The sequence below is a fragment of the Microcaecilia unicolor genome, chromosome 5 (assembly GCF_901765095.1).
Source record: "Microcaecilia unicolor chromosome 5, aMicUni1.1, whole genome shotgun sequence".
Taxonomy (NCBI): Eukaryota; Metazoa; Chordata; class Amphibia; order Gymnophiona; family Siphonopidae; genus Microcaecilia; species Microcaecilia unicolor.
The window spans coordinates 18,638,135-18,657,893 of NC_044035.1; the positions used below are offsets into that span (position 1 = coordinate 18,638,135).

General features: G+C 46.0%; 1 protein-coding gene across 3 annotated transcripts in view; it reads right to left on the reverse strand.

Annotated features, from left to right (window-relative positions):
* The window catches only part of NHLRC2 (NHL repeat containing 2), a 211,142-nt gene that overhangs the window by 99,061 nt on the left and 92,322 nt on the right, over positions 1-19,759 (reverse strand). For all 3 annotated transcript variants that reach the window (XM_030202703.1, XM_030202702.1, XM_030202704.1), the window contains exon 5: positions 17,665-17,794. In XM_030202703.1, coding sequence (XP_030058563.1) covers positions 17,665-17,794 — 130 coding nt within the window. The remainder of the gene's footprint in view (positions 1-17,664; positions 17,795-19,759) is intronic.

Sequence of the window (19,759 nt, forward strand, 5' to 3'; positions counted from 1 at the left end):
CGTCATCTGCGTATATGTATGGGTTAAGATTTTGGTTTGATAGTAGTTTGGCTAAGGGTATCATCATTAAGTTGAATAGGGTCGGCAATAGAAGTCCTATAAATAAATTATGCAGCCTGGAGGTAGGTCACAGGGTAAAACAACTGGATTAACAATTGGTTGACCAACAGAATGTAGTGGTAAATGGAATTCATTCGGAACAAAGGTAGGTGAGTAGTGGAGTGTTTCAGGAGTCAGTGCTGAGGCTGATTCTGTTCAATCTTTGTGAGTGACATCACTGAAGGATTAAAAAGGAAAATTTGCCTTTTGCTGGTGACATGAAGATCTGCAACAAACATGCCAGAGTGGGCACTGGAGGGAGAAAAAAAAATTAGAAGTGATCTGCAAAAACTAGAAGACTGGTTGCATCTTGGAAGTTAACCTTTAATGCAAATACAATGCATTTCTTATGCAGAAATCCAAAGGTGGTGCACACAATAGGAGGAGAAGAGCTGATGTGCATAGATGAGGACAGACACTTTGAGGTGTCAGTGTCTGAGGATCTCAAGGTAGCAAACAATGTGAAAAAGTGATGCTAGGCTGAATACAGCAGAAAGGAGATGATCATAATGCCCTTGTATCGGTCATTGGTGAGGCCTCACTTGGAGTATTATATAAGTTTTGCAGGTAATATCTCATTAAGGATATATATATAGTCAATCTAGAGAAAAGCAAACAAAATGTTAAGAGGTCTCCATTAGAAAACAGAAGAGACCAAAATATGTGTAATATAGAGGAGAGGACACACAGTGAAGATATAATACAGATAATTAAATATTAGAAAGGTATTACTGAACTAACAAGCTTTTTTCCAAATGGGAGGAAGTTCTAGAACTAGAGAGCATGTTATGAAGCTACAAGGAGATTGAAATCAAAAGCAACATCAGGAAATACTTTTTCACAGAAAGAGTAGTGGATACCTGGAATGCCCTTCCAAAAGGCATGGTGGAAGCAAAAACAGTGCTGGAATTCAGAAAGGAGTGGGATACGCATACTGGATCCTTAAAGAGGAAACAGATGGAAACCAAACACAGAATACTTCAGCATGTCCTCGAGAAATCATGGAGGTAGTAATCTGCACTGCACAACAGGTACAATCCAAATCATCTTACTGGGCAGTCTGGATAGGCCATGTTGGTCTTCACCTGATGTCATCCACTATGTTATCACATAGTAGATGACGGCATAAAAAGACCTGCACGGTCCATCCAGTCTGCCCAACAAGACAACTCATATGTGCTACTTTTTGTGTATACCCTACTTTGATTTGTACCTGTGCTCTTCAGGGCACAGACCGTATAAGTCTGCCCAGCACTGACCCCGCCTCCCAACCACCAGCCCCGCCTCCCAACCACCGGCTCTGGCACAGACCGTATAAGTCTGCCCAGCACTATCCCTGCCTCCCAACCACCAGTCCCACTTCCCACCACCGGCTCTGGCACAGACTGTATAAGTCTGCCCAGCACTATCCCCGCCTCCCAACCACCAGCCCCGCCTCCCACCTCCAACTCTGGCACAGACCGTATAAGTCTGCCCAGCACTATTCCCACCTCCCAACCACCAGCCCCGCCTCCCAACCACCGGCTCTGGCACAGACCGTATAAGTCTGCCCAGCACTATCCCCGCCTCCCAACCACCAGCCCTGCCTCCCACCTCCAACTCTGGCACAGACCGTATAAGTCTGCCCAGCACTATCCCCGCCTCCCAACCACCAGCCCCGCCTCCCACCTCCAACTCTGACACAGACCGTATAAGTCTGCCCAGCACTATTCCCGCCTCCCAACCACCAGCCCCGCCTCCCAACCACCGGCTCTGGCACAGACCGTATAAGTCTGCCCAGCACTATCCCCGCCTCCCAACCACCAGCCCTGCCTCCCACCTCCAACTCTGGCACAGACCGTATAAGTCTGCCCAGCACTATCCCCGCCTCCCAACCACCAGCCCCGCCTCCCACCTCCAACTCTGGCACAGACCGTATAAGTCTGCCCAGCACTATTCCCGCCTCCCAACCACCAGCCCCGCCTCCCAACCACCGGCTCTGGCACAGACCGTATAAGTCTGCCCAGCACTATCCCCGCCTCCCAACCACCAGCCCTGCCTCCCATCTCCAACTCTGGCACAGACCGTATAAGTCTGCCCAGCACTATCCCCACCTCCCAACATATTTTAGCAGGCTGTAGAAATACTGTATTAAGGTTGGATATGAATGTACTGCAGCATCTGCTCATATTTGGTTAATTAAATTGCCAAATAAAACTATGCCACAGCCTCTCCATTTTAACACTCAGTTGAAACTGGAATGTAAAATGCTAACAACATTAAAAATGAGGCCCATTTAGAAGGAAGAGCTCTAACACAAGGAAAAGCAGTATGGGAGAAACTGAATTCACTGGCACCATCCTCAATCCCCTACGCATAAATTTCCTTCCGAGATATAATAAAACAAGGCAGTTTTACGATAGTGTTGCTGTAATAACTGAAAGATAATGTGCCCAAAACATAAATTTTACTGGTGTACTAAATCCTAAGCAACATGGTCATCATTCAGCAGCAGTGACAAAACTGGAACAGGTTTATAGAGCGCTGAATTCTACCTCTAGAAAGCCATAAAACAGTCTAGAGGTGTTCATGTTTTAAGGGGTCAATTAATTTGGTTTAATGGAAAATTATCCAAATGATATTTATTTATTTATTATTTTGGTTACATTTGTACCCTGCGCTTTCCCACTCACGGCAGGCTCAATGCGGCTTACATGGGGCAATGGAGGGTTAAGTGACTTGCCCAGAGTCACAAGGAGCTGCCTGTGCCTGAAGTGGGAATCGAACTCAGTTCCTCAGGACCAAAGTCCACCACCCTAACCACTAGGCCACTCCTCCACTGTTGCTACTATTTGAAGTCGGCCCTTGCAGATCACCAATGTGGCCGTGCAGGCTTCTGCTTCTGTGAGTCTGATGTCCTGCACATACGTGCAGGACGTCAGACTCACAGAAACAGAAGCCTGCACAGCCTTGTACATGGAATGTTGCTAGTGGAATAGCAACATTCCATGTAGAATCTCCAACAGTAGCAACATTCCATGTAGAATCTCCAATAGTATCTATTTATTTTTGTTACATTTGTACCCTGCGCTTTCTCACTCATGGCAGGCTCAATGCGGCTTACATGGGGCAATGGAAGGTTAAGTGACTTGCCCAGAGTCACAAGGAGCTGCCTGTGCCTGAAGTGGGAATCGAACTCAGTTCCTCAGGACCAAAGTCCACCACCCTAACCACTAGGCCACTCCTCCACTGTTGCTACTATTTGAGATTCGACATGGAATGTTGCTATTCCACTAGAAGTCGGCCCTTGCAGATCACCAATGTGGCCGCGCAGGCTTCTGCTTCTGTGAGTCTGACGTCCTGCACGTACGTGCAGGACGTCAGACTCACAGAAACAGAAGCCTCCGCAGCCTTCTACATGGAATGTTGCTAGTGGAATAGCAATATTCCATGTAGAATCTCCAATAGTATCTATTTTATTTTTGTTACATTTGTACCCTGCGCTTTCCCACTCATGGCAGGCTCAATGCGGCTTACATGGGGCAATGGAGGGTTAAGTGACTTGCCCAGAGTCACAAGGAGCTGCCTGTGCCTGAAGTGGGAATCGAACTCGGTTCCTCAGTTCCCCAGGACCAGAGTCCACCACCCTAATCACTAGGCCACTCCTCCACTGTTGCTACTATTTGAAGTCGGCCCTTGCAGATCACCAATGTGGCCGCGCAGGCTTCTGCTTCTGTGAGTCTGATGTCCTGCAGGACGTCAGACTCACAGAAACAGAAGCCTGCACAGCCTTGTACATGGAATGTTGCTAGTGGAATAGCAACATTCCATGTAGAATCTCCAACAGTAGCAACATTCCATGTAGAATCTCCAATAGTATCTATTTTATTTTTGTTACATTTGTACCCTGCGCTTTCTCACTCATGGCAGGCTCAATGCGGCTTACATGGGGCAATGGAAGGTTAAGTGACTTGCCCAGAGTCACAAGGAGCTGCCTGTGCCTGAAGTGGGAATCGAACTCAGTTCCTCAGGACCAAAGTCCACCACCCTAACCACTAGGCCACTCCTCCACTGTTGCTACTATTTGAGATTCGACATGGAATGTTGCTATTCCACTAGAAGTCGGCCCTTGCAGATCACCAATGTGGCCGCGCAGGCTTCTGCTTCTGTGAGTCTGACGTCCTGCACGTACGTGCAGGACGTCAGACTCACAGAAACAGAAGCCTCCGCAGCCTTCTACATGGAATGTTGCTAGTGGAATAGCAATATTCCATGTAGAATCTCCAATAGTATCTATTTTATTTTTGTTACATTTGTACCCTGCGCTTTCCCACTCATGGCAGGCTCAATGCGGCTTACATGGGGCAATGGAGGGTTAATTGCCAACTTAAAAATTACAGCCTTACAAAGAGCGATCCAAGATCTCACAAGAACGAGAAGAAGACCAAAGAAGAATACAACTAGCTCAGTGGTTCCCAAACCTGGTCCCAGCCAGTCAGGTTTTCATGATATAGTCAACGAATATGCATGAGAAAGATTTGAATGCACTGTCTCTACTGTATGCAAATCTCTCTCATGAATATTCTGGGAGCGGATGCAAAATCAAAAGGCAGGACATAATACTGGTCGTGGTGTTTCCCCACCCAAAATCTGAGATACTTGCTGTGACTGGGACATATCTGGATGTAGGTATAAGTATCCTTTAAGTCCAGAGAGCGTAGCCAATCATTTTTTGAATCAAGGGAAGAAAGGTGTTCAGGGAAATCATCCTAAACTTTCCATATATTAATTCAGGTCCCTTAGGTTAAGGATGGGGTAAAATCCCCCTGTTGTTTTTTTTTTTTTGGTTGGGGGGGGGGGGGGGGGGCTCGAGGAAGTACTTCCTCAAGCCCAAGTACTTGGAATAGAATCCCTTCCCTTCTTCCCTAGGTGGAACAGGTCTGACCACATGACTCTTTAGAAGGGAGGAGTTTTCCTCTGCGAGCACTTCCTGGTGCCAAGAGCTGGAAGTTGACACTTTCAGTAGGTAATTTGGAGGAAACTGAAGGAAACTGATGCCAAATGAGGGTGTAACCCACCTAGACTCTTGCCAAACCCACCAACCTGAGATTACAAGGAGCCACCTTTCCTGGAAAAAATTCAGCCTTCCCCCTACCGATAGGTCATCCGGGATGGATACTTTTACTTCAGCTATGCTCTGCTGGAACCAGTCAATATCTTGTCCCTTGCTTAGACTGGGGAGCTGGCTGGGGTTTCTGAGTCCACTGCTGCTGAAGATGGGAGCGCTGTGGCAGGGCCTGCTGCGGAGGATGGGACAAAGGAGTGAACCTACGCCATCAAAGAGTACTCTTTTGACTTCCACCCGAAAATCTCTGAGAAACGGCGGACTGAGACAGGGACTTTGTCAAGGACCTACCATGACTGCTCCTGGTCTACCACACTCCTCTCCTTCTGGGGTCGCTGGTCATGGACCTGACAGGACGCTGAACCCAACCCTGTGGACTCTCATAAGTGGCTTCCTTCTGCACCCATACATGTCCTTCCGCCAATGAGGCACACGTCATGGTTCACTAGATTGGAGCTGACACCAAGAACACTGGAGGAGGGGCGTGCCTGGGTATCAAAGGGGCTGAGCACTATTTAGGGAAGTTCAGCCCCACTTACAGTGCCTTTGCAATGAGCTAACCTTGTTCCTGAAAGCCTTGCTCTCGGTTCCTGCAAAAGCCGAGCCTTGTTCCTGGTTCCTGCGACAGACGAGTATTGTTCCTGGCTCCTGCTCAAGCACAATCCTGTTCCTGGCATGCCAGAGCTGTGTTCCTGGCTCCTACCAGAGCCCCACTCCTGAGTTCCTCACTACCACTCTGCGACCGTGGTCTAAGAGCTCATCACCCTGAAACACAACAGACTTGATGGTATCAGTTCATTTCTGCCACCTCTTCCACCTTGTCTCCAAAAAGATTATCACCTCAGCAAGTGATGTCCACCAACTTTTCCTGAACTGTTAGTTCAAGATCTGAGACATACAGCCATAAGAGTCTGTGCAAGATGATACTTATAGCGGAAAGTCTGGATGCCATATCAAAAGTGGTCTTATACAGGTGTTTTCTGCACTCCTTCTGCTTAATGGCTATCTAGCAAAGGTGTGCGGCCTGCTCCAGCACACTCGCGCAAACTCAAGCACACTGTTCACCAAGTAAATGCTCATGCAGAGCTGATAAGACTGGATGCAGGGGATACGCATCCAGCCCTGAAAAACGTTATTCCTAAAATATTCCAGAGTGTGAGCATCCCTGCCTCGGGGAGCCGAGGCATGGATCCTCAAGCTTTTTGGCTCTTTTCAGAGCAGATTCAACCACCATGGAATGGTGAAAAAGCTGTGGTTTCTTGAACCCGGGAGCCTTCTAGAGTTCAGCTTCTAAGAACAACCTGCACAGAGTGGGGTCTTCCCATTCTTCATCTATGCATCCTTAAGAATGTCGTGAACAGGCTCTGTCACAGCTTCTTTAGGAGGGGAGTCATAGTCAAGGACATCTAATATCCTTGACCTCCATTTCCTTCAAAATATCTACAAAGGAGAGCTACTCCGGCTGAGATTTCCTTCTTTCCTGAGGTGGAGAAGGGGTCTGAAAGTAGGTAAAGGGATCTCTCCTCTGAGTAGTCCTATGGTCTATCTTAGATCTCCAGAAGTGGTCTGACTCAGCCTAAGCAAAATATTTATAGGAGATTTTATTCTGCGCCTGCCTCGGTCTACTGGACGGACAGCCAGGCTCAGGGCGAGAGCACCAAAGGTGCAGGTCCTCTCCTGAATACTGGGGGTAGTTTCTTCCCCGATGGGCTGGAAAGAAGCACCACATCTGTCGGTGCTGGCTCCGATGCCTGGCGAGGAACCAGAATCGATGAACGGCTGACAGGCAGGGCACAGGTCTCCAAGATGAACACCATAATCTGTGCTAGCGCACACGATGTCTCGGCATTGCGCCGATGCAGGATGCACCACAGCTCCTCTTGTAACATGACCTAGAGCTGCTCCTTGAGGGCAGACATTAGTAAAGGTGGGGCCAGGGCTGGTATGGAAAATGCTCAAGACCTGGTTGTTTCTTCAGGCATTGGGGAATTGAAATTGGGAGAAGAGGTTAACTTGATAGTTTGGCAGGTGTGGGGAGGGTGGGAGGAAGGTGAGGAAAAAAGTGCTTGTCATGGAATAGAATTAGCAAGATAACCCTCTATTGCATCTGAGGGTTTTTTTTTTTTTTTGGGGGGGGGGGGGGGGTCAATTTTTGTATTGTTCAAGTTGACATCCTTCTTCATACATCTATACTCAAACCTATTGATTTTACTTTGACATTTTGGTGCAAAAGGTTTATTTCTGACATTTTAATTTATTTATTTATTTTGTTACATTACTACCCCGCACTTTCCCACTCATGGCAGGCTCAATGCGGCAGGCAATGGAGGGTTAAGTGACTTGCCCAGAGTCACAAGGAGCTGCCTGTGCCGGGAATTGAACTCAGTTCCCCAGGACCAAAGTCCACCACCCTAACCACTAGGCCACTCCTCCACTCCATGTATGTGACACTGCTTCATTGTAATCTATGCAGCTGTATGGCACAGGAGAAATACTACCTAAGAGTGCAAAAGAGGTTTCTTGCATTTGTCAGACTGCCGTTCACCCATTTCTTCCTCCTGTTCCTAATTTTAGAAGTTCAATAAATGCTCCCACATGCTGAAGCTCCAAATACCAACAAGTTCAAAGCAGTCTTTTCAAATCCGAGTCACCCAGTTCACAATTAGAAAAAGACTGGAAAGGCAGATCTAATGGAACACACAAAATTTCCAAAGGCATCGAGTTCGGGTTCAATGTGGCTTACATCAAACTTTTAAAGCAAATTAGAATAAGAGAATTATAGATGCAAAATGTGTCCTTCATTGTAAAGAACATCTTAAAGCCAGAGTCCAATGCATGGATATTCTCTGTTGAAATCATTTTTATTGATGATATGGAACAACATGAAATACCAATCAAACAGTAACAGTCATCAAAGTTTTCAAGAAATATCCCACCCCCCACCCCCTTTTCCTGAACAGCTGAAAAGTTGAGTCAGAGTATCTGGGCTCTTATGACCGTCTGAAATTTTAAATCGTTTGGATTGAACAGTGCAATAAAACATCAAATCCGATGCATGGATATTTTTAAGACATCAGACTATGTTCTAATACAGTAAGAAAAAAAAAATTACAGTGATGGAATGTTTAATAATTTGAGGCCTAGGAAGACTTTACCTGGAATCAAGTGGTGAGAAGAGAGAGATTCAAGTCCAAAAACTGAGTTTACGTTGCTTTCACCTTCTATTATATGGAGCAGCCTGATGACAGTAATGTATGCTACAGTATACAAGATGGGCTTATAATTCCCTGGCATGGCTCCCTGGGATGACCATTAGGCCACCTTAGGCGGGGGCCTCAGGTGGCACTCTTCTTCCCTCTATTTAAGCTGCTTATGAAACCCTGAGCTATATTTGCAATTGGGGCAGTTTGTGTTCTTTGTCAACTTGAAACATTTTCTGTCCAATAAATACAATGAAGAGAAATACGATAAAGAATGGATTTGAACATTTCCCACAGCCTCTGTGGTTTTTGGTTCACTTTTTAATCCAAAAATTAGGATATGTCTTAGGATGCATAGAAAGATGTAATCTTTCTAGGTTTTGATTTGTGTAGGAAAGTGGCATCTCCCCTCTTCTGTTCTTTCCCCAACTGCTTTCCTCAAACTTACCTTTTTTGTTTGTTTGTTTTTTAAAAGGTGGTGGCAACAGCGGCAGCAACGATTCCCATAGGCTCCCTTGCCACCAGTCCCAGCCCCTTCTCTCTACTATGGTCCGCCTCCAAGGAAACAGGAAGTTACTTCAGAGAGGCGGGCTGCAGTAGAGAGAAGGGGCCGGGATGGGCGGAAAGGGCAGCCTATGGGATTTGCTGCTGCCGCTGTTGCAGTCGCTGCCTCCTTTAAAAATAAAAAGTTAAGTTCGAGGAATGGGGTTGGAGAAGGAGCAGAAGGGGGCGATGTCAGATCATGGTGGGGGGCGGAAGAGGAGGAGCCGGGGCAGCAGCTCATTGCTCGCCTCAGACAGCAGATTGTCTTGGCCCGCTCCTGACCAGGGCTAGGCATGCTGCACAGGCAATGATCTCAACACTTAAGGAAGACCCAGAATAAGAAGTAAGACTGAAAGATGAAACAGACTAATAAACACGAGAATATTCCAGAGACTCTGGCAGCACTGCTACTTTAAACTGTTCTTCCTCGTCCTGTAACTCCATTGGCACCATGACGTAGGCAGCTCCTGCATCGACCCAGCAGGCAAAGTTGTTTTCAAGTCAGACTTCTGCTACTGAACCCAAGTTGAGCCATTTTACTGCAGCAACTTCAATTGCTACTGATTGCTCATTTGACAAAATATACAGGCTGAAAAAGAATACTGGTAAATTCTTTGATGGCATTATGTAGAAATGACCACAGGAGACAAGATCATCTTCATGCAGCTCTTGTCTAAACTTCCATTCAGACTCCTGTTTTCCTAATGTAGTTCTTCTGAAAGCAGAAACCCTCTAAAATAATGGTCTATGCACTTTTCCTTTAGGAAGGAGTCCAAACCTTTTTTAAACTCCACTAAGCTAACCACTTTCACCACATTCTCTGGCAACAAATTCCAGAGTTTAATTACACATTGAGTGAAGAAAACATTTCTCCGATTCGTTTTAAATTTACTACATTGTAGCTTCATCGCATGCCCCCTAGTCCTAGTATTTTTGGAAAGCATAAACAGATGCTTCACATCTACCCATTCCACTCCACTCATTATTTTATACACCTCTATCATATCTCCCCTCAGCCGCCTTTTCTCCAAGCTGAAGAGTTCTAGCCACTTTAGCCTTTCCTCATATGGAAGTCATCCCATCCCCTTTATCATTTTCGTCGCCCTTCTCTGCACCTTTTCTAATTCCACTATATCTTTTTTGAGATGCGGCAACCAGAATTGAACACAATATTCGAGGTGCGGTCACACCATGGAGCGATACAAAGGCATTATAACATCCTCATTTTTGTTTTCCATTCCTTTCCTAATAATGCCTAACATTCTATTTGCTTTCTTAGCCGCAGCAGCACACTGAGCAGAAGGTTTCAACGTATCATCAACGATGACACCTAGATCCCTTTCTTGGTCCGTGACTCCTAACGTGGAACCTTGCATGACGTAGCTATAATTTGGGTTCCTCTTTCCCACATTAATCACTTTGCACTTGCTCACATTAAATGTCATCTGCCATTTAGACGCCCAGTATTCACTCTGCTGCTCCCCAGTATCTCTCCACACTCGTCCTTCCCTACACCCCTTCCCGTGCACTCCGCTCCATGGATAAATCCTTCTTATCTGTTCCCTTCTCCACTACTGCCAACTCCATACTTCGCGCCTTCTGTCTCGCTGCACCCTACGCCTGGAATAAACTTCCTGAGCCCCTACGTCTTGCCCCATCCTTGGCCACCTTTAAATCTAGACTGAAAGCCCACCTCTTTAACATTGCTTTTGACTCGTAACCACTTGTAACCACTCGCCTCCACCTACCCTCCTCTCTTCCTTCCCGTTCACATTAATTGATTTGATTTGCTTACTTTATTTATTTTTTGTCTATTAGATTGTAAGCTCTTTGAGCAGGGACTGCCTTTCTTCTGTGTTTGTGCAGCGCTGCGTATGCCTTGTAGCGCTATAGAAGTGATAAGTAGTAGTAGTAGTCTCTTGTAACCAGAGCTAATGTTGTGATGTCATAATGCCTCAGGCCACCAATAAGAGCCAACCTCATCAGTGATGTCACAATGGCTTGATTGTCCTATACTTGGCTCACTTTTATTACATAGCTCTTTGAGCAGGGACTGTCTTTCTTCTATGTTTGTGCAGCGCTGCGTATGCCTTGTAGCGCTATAGAAATGCTAAATAGTAGTAGTAGTAGTAATAATGTCCTAAAAAAAGAACAGTAAGCATCCTATGTATTTTGATTTATAATCCACCTGAAATCTTTGTTCTTCTCTCACTCATCTATCATCAATAAGCTCTCCAATCCTCAGCTGGATGCTTTTTGCTCTAAGGCAGAGCTTTCCGAACTGTGGGTCGGTCACAAAATCTACATTTGGGGTCACGACCTGGGTGGGCTCTCCATAGGTACATCATTATTCTGACCCTCCCAGGGGTCACACAATTTTATCAGCCCATTATCACGGGGTCTCGACCACAAAAAGATTGACAAACACTGCTCTAAGGCATGCCGTGTGCCATAGAGGGGCATAATCGAACGGGGCGCCCAAGTTTTCCTGAGGACGTCCTCGCAGGACGTCCCGCAAAGGGGCGGGGAAACCCGTATTATCGAAACAAGATGGGCGTCCATCTCTCGTTTTGATAATATGGTTGGGGACGCCCAAATCTCAACATTTAGGTCAATCTTAGAGATGGTCGTCCTTAGAGATGGTCGTCCCCGATTTTCGGCGATAATGGAAACCGAGGACGCCCATCTCAGAAACGACCAAATCCCCAAGCCCTTTGGTCGTGGGAGGAGCCAGCATTTGTAGTGCACTGGTCCCCCTCACATGCCAGGACACCAACTGGGCATGCTAGGGGACACTGCAGTGGACTTCACAAATTGCTCCCAGGTGCATAGCTCCCTTACCTTGTGTGCTGAGCCCTCCCAGAACCCACTACCCACAACTGTACTCCACTACCATAGCCCTTACAGATGAAGGGAGGCACCTACATGTGGGTACAGTGGGTTTGTGTTGGGTTTTGGAAGGCTCACATTTACCACCACAAGTGTAACGGGGGGGGGGGGGGGGGGGGGGGGGGGAGAAAGCTTGGTCCGCCTGCCTGAAGTGCACTTCACCCAGTAAAACTGCTCCAGGGACCTGCATACTGCTGCGATGGAGCTGGGTATGACATTTGAGGCTGGCAAAAAAATATTTAAAAAGTTTTTTTTTAGGGTGGGAGGGGGTTGGTGACCACTGGGGGAGTAAGGGGAGGTCATCTGGTCAGTTTGGGCACCTTTTTGAGGCTTGGTCGTAACAAAAAATGGACCAAGTAAAGTCGTCCAAGTGCTCATCAGGGACGCCCTTCTTTTTTGCATTATCGGTCGAGGATGCCCATGTGTTAGGCACGCCCCAGTCCCACTTTCGCTACGCTTCCGACACGCCCCCATGAACTTTGGTCGTCCCCGCGACGGAAAGCAGTTGAGGACCCCCAAAATTGGCTTTCGAGTATGCCGATTTGGGCGACCCTGGGAGAAGGACACCCATCTCTTTCAAAAATAAGTCTGATAGTGTCCAGCAATGAAACTGATGTTGTATCTTTTTTTTTCCTTTTAGTATTATTTTATTTGTAAACTGCACAGTAATATTAAGTGCATCGTATATTGAGCCCTTGTAAATAAATAAATAAAACTCTTGGATATTCAGTACCTGATTCTGAAAGACTAAGGCGGTATTAATAGCTATATGGGTTTGAAAAGAACGAGCAATTAAGTGAAATCTCAGTAATCATTTTAACAAGCAAAGCAAAATTGCTTTTCAATATCACATTTCCTGCAAGAAAGATATTAAGGGGTCCTTTTACTAAGGTGCATTTGAAAATGGCCTGCGCTGATGTAGGTGCATGTATTGGACACGCGCAGGTCCATTTTTCAGTGCTCCGGCAAAAAATGCCTTTTTGGCCGAAATTGGATGTGCGGCAAAATTAAAACTGGCTTGCATCCATTTTGGGCCTGAGAACTTACCGCCACCCAATGACTTAGCGGTAAGGTCTTGCGCGTTAACCGGGCGGTAATCGTCAGTGCTTGTACACTGCCGATTACCACCCGGTTAGCACCACGCGGTAGAAAATAAAAAATATTTTCTGCCATGCGTATCGGGCACGCGTAAAAAATGGAATTAGCGCCCGGGGCATGTGGTAGCCAAGCGGTAGTTCGAAGTTGACACGCATTGGCGCCTAAGCGCCTTAGTAAAAGGGCCCCTAAATCCCAAAAGTTGGTAGCTTTGACCTTTTGTTAGAGGCAACATTCTATAAGGTTATGAGCCAATATTAAGACAGACCCAACATGGGCCGTATCGGGTCCTTCTTTACTTATATCAATAAAGACTGTTGGATTCAAGTCTCCAGTGGTGAATCGTCTTTGGTCCTGCTGTGATTCATCATCGTAGAGGATTTCTCTATTTTGTACTTCCCAATATTAAGACAGCCACGTTTGGATAAGTTATTTGGACAATGTTGTTGGGTGAACTTTACCTAGATATTCCACCTAAATATATTTGGGCTGAATATTCCTTCTAAAGATAACCTTAAAAAGATCTATCGTTAATTTTAGGAAAGTTCTTTGGCTGGCCTGAGCTACTCTGGCAACTCTGGCTAGCAAGCACTACATAATAGCACTGACCAGCAGAAGTGACACTATGCCTAGAAAAGGCCCCAGTACCACCTTTTTTCATCAGATACATTTTTGCTGGGCAATAGTTGCCCAGCAAACACAGTTTGCCTGGAGAAAATGTATCCATCAAGCAGGAGAAACATTTTCAGATATTAGGGTCTGTCTGGTTAACTCCAAAAGCTACCTGAACAAACCTTTTGAATTTAGCAGTCAACCTTCTCTTCATTTGAGGAAATCGCTACTTCCAGGTTAGGTCAGAAACACATTGGCAGTCCAGGCTTCCCCAACTGCCCTGCCAGAGCCTGCACTGTAATTGTTCTACGGATAAATGAAAGACTGGGGATTTCCAACATTCTTTAGACAGCACCCTTTACAAACATTACAAAGACTTGACTAAATTGAAAAGTTACAGAAAAAAAAAAAACATTAGGCAAAAGAGAGAGACCAGTCTGCAGTGACGAACATAGTCACACATATCTGTTCAAAATTCTGCTGCAGAACTTATCTTCCACCAATGTCCTTACGCTGAGATCACCCCTCTCCTCAAGTCACTTCATTGGCTTTTTGAAGGAATTCATTCAAGGCAGTGTACAACAAGAATAAGACAAACATAGGAAATGGACAATTACAGCAGTAAAAATATTCAAACAACAATACATTACGATTTCTGAATACAAAAAATGCGGTCTCAAATTATCTAAACCACAGAAACTCCATCAATCTTCAAAAAAAAGTTCCCTATATAATGCTAATGTTTTTGAGAAGGTGGATAGAGTCCAACTCTTAGTTGTATCCAGACTCTTTCTTATCACACCCGTTATCTTCATCACAGTGGCGTTCCTAGGGGGGCTGACACCCGGGGCGGATCGCCAATGCGCCCCGCCCCCCGGGTTCAGCACCTCCCCCCCGGAACAGCGCGACCCCCCCCCCCCCCCCACGGTGAAAGAACCCCCGATCCCCTGGCGAAAGAACCCCCCCCCCCACCGGGTACACGCCGCTGGGTGGGGGGGGGGGGGGGCCACGCGCCTGCCGGCTCTTCGTTTTCATGCTCCCTCTGCCCCGGAACAGGAAGTAACCTGTTCCGGAGCAAAGGGAGCATGAAAACGAAGAGCCGACAGGCGCGCGGCACCCCCCCCCCCCCCAGCGGCGTGCACCTGGGGCGGACCGCCCCCCCCCCCCTTGGTACGCTACTGCTTCATCAGTCCATTTTTCAAAGTACATATAAAATTCTTTACAAATATACTCTCTTGATCTGAAATATACATTCAAGTCATATATTATAATCAAATTTTAACTTATCTTAAAGCTTCTCTTCAGATATTTCTTGCACAGTCTATGGCAAACCGAAATAGATTGAGTTTCTGTCAGACAACGCAAGAAATATCTGAAGAGAAGCATTAAGATAAGATAGAATTTGATTATAATATATGACTTGATCTGAAATATACAAGCAAGAGAGTATATTAGTAAAGAATTTTATATGTACTTTGAAAAATGGACTGATGAAGCAGTAGCGTACCGGGGGGGGGGGGGGGGCGGTGGGGGCAGAGGGAGCATGAAAACGAAGAGCCGGCAGGCGCGCGGCACTCCCCCCCCCCCCAGCGGCGTGTACCCGGGGGGGGTCTTTCGCCAGGGGATCGGGGGTTCTTTCGCCGGGGGGGGGGTATCGCGCTGTTCTGGGGGGGTGCTGCACCCAGGGGGCGGGGCGCATTGGCGATCCGCCCTGGGTGTCAGCCCCCCTAGGAACGCCAATGTGATGAAGATAACGGGTGTGATAAGAAAGAGTCTGGATACAACTAAGAGTTGGACTCTATCCACCTTCTCAAAAACATTAGTATTATAGAAAATAGGGAATATTTTTTTTGAAGATGACATCATAATGTCAACTATCTAATCAGTGCAAGTTATATCAAAACTAAGCTGGATCAATTTAAACATGAAGATATTACAAAATGGAAGGAAAAAAAAGACTTCAGAAGCTCAGAGATCTGTTCTGCTTACAACTCGCTGGACTAGTGGCTGAGCAGGTCCTCAAGAGTATTTAACACCACCTTCTTTCTCTCTTTTAACCATTTTTTAGTTTACAATAAAATTGTTTCGATAATACGGGTTTCCCCCGCCCCTTTGCCGGGACGTCCTGCGAGGACGTCCTCAGGAAAACTTGGGCGCCCCTTTCGATTATGAGTCATTCCGTGTCAAGTGGACCAGGGGTCCCCACCTCACCATCTCAGATTTTGATGAAATTTGGTACATAGTTTCTTTATGATAAAAAAAACTAAGCTGTGCAAAACTTTAGTTCAAAAGACTAAAAATTGGAGGTTCTAGGCATCAAAGATAGCCCAAAATGGGCAAAAATGCTTTTTATACCAACTTTGAACGCTTATAACTTTTCAACCACTTGAAGGAAAGTGCTGCAAATTGGAATGCCTCATTACAGCCGTGCAGTTAGTACACCTACCAAAAATCAACCTGAAAGGCCAACTAGTTTAGAAACTACAGCAGCCTCAACATCGCTGTAAATTGATTTTTGCCGTTTTTTTGGCAAAGGTTGAGCCTAAACCATTCAAAAAGTAAGAGGACTAGGAACATGGGGTTTTGCCAGTTCAATAAGCCCTAAAAGTAGTGCAGGTTCTCCAAATATCCCCCTTGTACTACTAAAACTTCCAGTTTTACAGCTTCTGGAAGTTGGCCCAAAATGTCATTTTTGCTCAGGCGACATTTTGCAACCCTTTACTTGAGGTCCCCTAGAACCTCCAATTTTTAGTCTTTTGAACTAAAATTTTGCACAGCTTAGTTTTTTTTATCATAAAGAAACTATGTACCAAATTTCATCAAAATCTGAGATGGTGAGGTGGGGATGACCTTTAAAATTGGTCCACTTGACACGGAATGACTCTTATGCCCCTCTATGTGTCTACAGTTCAAACTCCTCTTACTGACTTACAAGTCCATTCATTCTGCAGCTCCTCAGTATTTCTCCCTACAGCCTTCCCCAGGAATTCTGATCATCTGGTCCTCCACTGCTAACTCCAGACAGAATCCATCCCTTCCATCATGATGAACTGTATGCCTAGAATAGGCCCCCAGAATCAGTACATCATGCTCCATCTCTGGTCCTATTCAAATCCAGGCTAAAAACTCCTTATTCACCTGTTCAAAACCAATGTTGTTTCGATCATTCCTATAAGCGAAGCTCTCTGATCCCTCATTTGTCCTGTTTGTCTGTCCTGAATAGAATAGTTTTCCGTTTACCGCAAACTGTATAGTCTTCTTATGACTCTGTAATTCTTTATATTGTTACTATGTAAGCCGCACTGAGCCTGCCATGTGTGGGAAAGCGCGGGGTACAAATGTAATCAAACATATAAACGGCGAGTGACCGTACTCACTCGCAAATGCGCAGTAGAGACCTTCTCTGCCCCGCCCCCACGTCAATACGTGATGACGGGGGGGGGGGGGGAGGCGGAACACAGAGGGTCTGTACTGCGCATTGCTGAGGGAGGGACACCCCCACCCGAGTCGCCGCCGCCACCCACCTTCTACCCGGTCGGGCCCTCGCTCCACTATTGAAACAGCGAGGGTCCGGGAACGCAGCACTGAGCTCTGCTGAGCTGCCGACATCGCCCTTCCTTCTTCTTCTCTGCCTCTGTCCCGCCCTCGACGACGTTACGTCACACGAGGGCGGGACAGGCAGAGAAGAAGAACGAAGGCCGACGTCGACAGCTCAGCAGAGCTCAGTGCTGCGTTCCCGGACCCTCGCTGTTTCAATAGCGGAGCGAGGGCCCGGCCGGGTGGAAGGTGGGTGGTGACGGCTCGGTGGGGGGGGGGGGGCGCGAACTCGGAGGGGGAGGGGCAGCGGCGAACTCGGCGGTGGGGGCGGGCCTTTCAACCCCCCCTTCCTATAATAGCCCGTTTTTACGGGCTCAAAGTCTAGTAAATAAATAAATAAATAGGGGCAGTTTCTTACACCTTTGTGTACAGTGCTGTGTATGTCTAGTAGTGCTACAGAAATAAGTAGTAGTAGTAGTAGCAGCGAGTAGTATGGTCCCATCTTCTTTATAGCTCTGTGCAAATAAGAAAAACATAATTGAACTGTGTGTGTGTCTGTAGCATGTTCAAACTTGCTTCTGTTACCTGAACTTCCAAAGACCACATCCCAAGGGGAGCTGATTGGTTGATGATCTCCTATTGCCCCGCCCTCCTTATCGGTGCCTTGCATCCCAATGCCTGCCACAGTGCTCACTTCCTCCGTCTTAAGGTCAATCTAGGACAAGAAAAAAAACAAACAAACAAGAAAAATAACCAGCATATGGTGGTTTCTCTCAGTAAACAGGATGATGGATCCCATCTGTTAGGCACATGGCTAATCAGACACAAGCGCCTTACTATATTAGCAGATTTAAAAAAATCTGTTAAAGGGTGTAATTATCAATGTGGACCACTGTTAAGACGTGCAATTTTACTGTTAACCTCAATTATTAGTAACTAGGTCTCATTGCATAAAATAGCACAAGTTAGTGGTAAAATAACACGCCTGAATGTTAGCCTACACCGATAACGTCCCCTCTAAATGTAATAAACTTGAACTTGAATAACGTTGAAACTATATATCTATAGTCTACTTTCCTACTCACCTGATTAGAAGAGTCTACTATAAAAGCTTTAAATTTTAAAAGAAATGAAAAATGATTAATTAGGGCCTTATTTACTAAGGCGTGCTAGCGTTTTTAGCGTGCGCTAATATTTAGGGTGCATTAAACGTTAGCAATGTCCATATGAATACAGCACAGCACGTAAAAAGCCCCTTAAAAAAATGGCCATGCGGAACGATTACTCGTACCGCATGGCCGTGCAGGGGAGCACATACCGCCACCCACTGAGGTGGCGGTAAGGGCTCTGGCAGTAACCGGGCAGCACGCAGCCATGCCCGTATACCGCCGGCTCAGCGTCACACTATAAAAAATTGTTATTCGGGTGCGCCTGAAATGGAGTGTGATTGAAGTGGAACTACTGCCAGCACCTGTGTTGGGCCAGTGGTAGTTCCAAGAACATGCGGTGAGCCCATACTGGGCTTACCAATGATTTGTAAAAGGGCCCCTTAACCCTTAAGCTATACATCCAAGCACTGTCGCCAAGAGGTCCTTTTACTAAGGAGTGCTGAAAAATGGCTTGCAGTAGTGTAGGCGCGCACCAATCCATTTTTCAGCACGCCTGTAAAAAAGGCAAAAAGGGACTTGCAGCAAAGTCAAAATTGGCGCACGTCCATTTTGGGTCTGCAAACTCACTGCCAGCCATTGACCTTGCGGTAAAGTTTCACGGGGTAACTGGGCGGTAATGACCTACGCGCGTCAAATGCCACTTGGTGCATGTCCGATACGCACGGCCGAAAATAAAAATCATTTTTCGGCCACGCACCATAAATGAAATTACCGCAAGAGCCATGCGGTAACTCCATTTTGGTGTGCATTCGGTGCGCATAGACGCTTACGCAGCTTAGTAAAAAGACCCCTAAGTCTCTGCACTGGGGGGGGGGGGGGGGGCTCCATTACCAAAGCAAAAAGCAGAGGCAACAATGGGCACCCCTGCCTCATTCCTCCGCTTAATTCAAAAGTATCTAATATCCCCCATCCTACAGCAGTTTTACCTTTCCAAATATTCTGCAAATAAGCTATCATCAAAAAGTCAATGTAATGTCAAGAACGTATCTTGAGACCATTCTCTCAGCCATAATACTTTTCGAGCTGCTACTGATACAGAAATTAGATTCATAGGGTCATCAAGGTATCAGCTACCTATATCAGAATACCTTAAACTTTGAATAAATCAGATCTGTGAGTTCTCGCAGAAATTTCAGATTGTAAGAGACTAATGCACTACAGTTCTAGCAATGCAAACTGAGAAAATAGACGCATACAATGCACTAAGAAAGGTAATTAAATCTAAAACCCAAATCCAAAAGCTTTCCAAAATCTCTGACATATTGCAGAAGACCTTAGGAAATTGGAAGACTGGGCATCCAAATGGCAAGTTAAATTTAATGTAGACAAATGCAAAGTGATGCACATTGGAAAGAATAATCCAAATCATAGTTACCTGATGCTGTCAGCAACCAAGAAAAAGATCTAGGTGTCGTCGTAAATAATACGCTGAAATCTACAGCCGTGCGGCTACGGCCAAAAAAATCAAACAGGATGCTAGGAATTATTAGGAAAGGGATGGTGAATAAAAC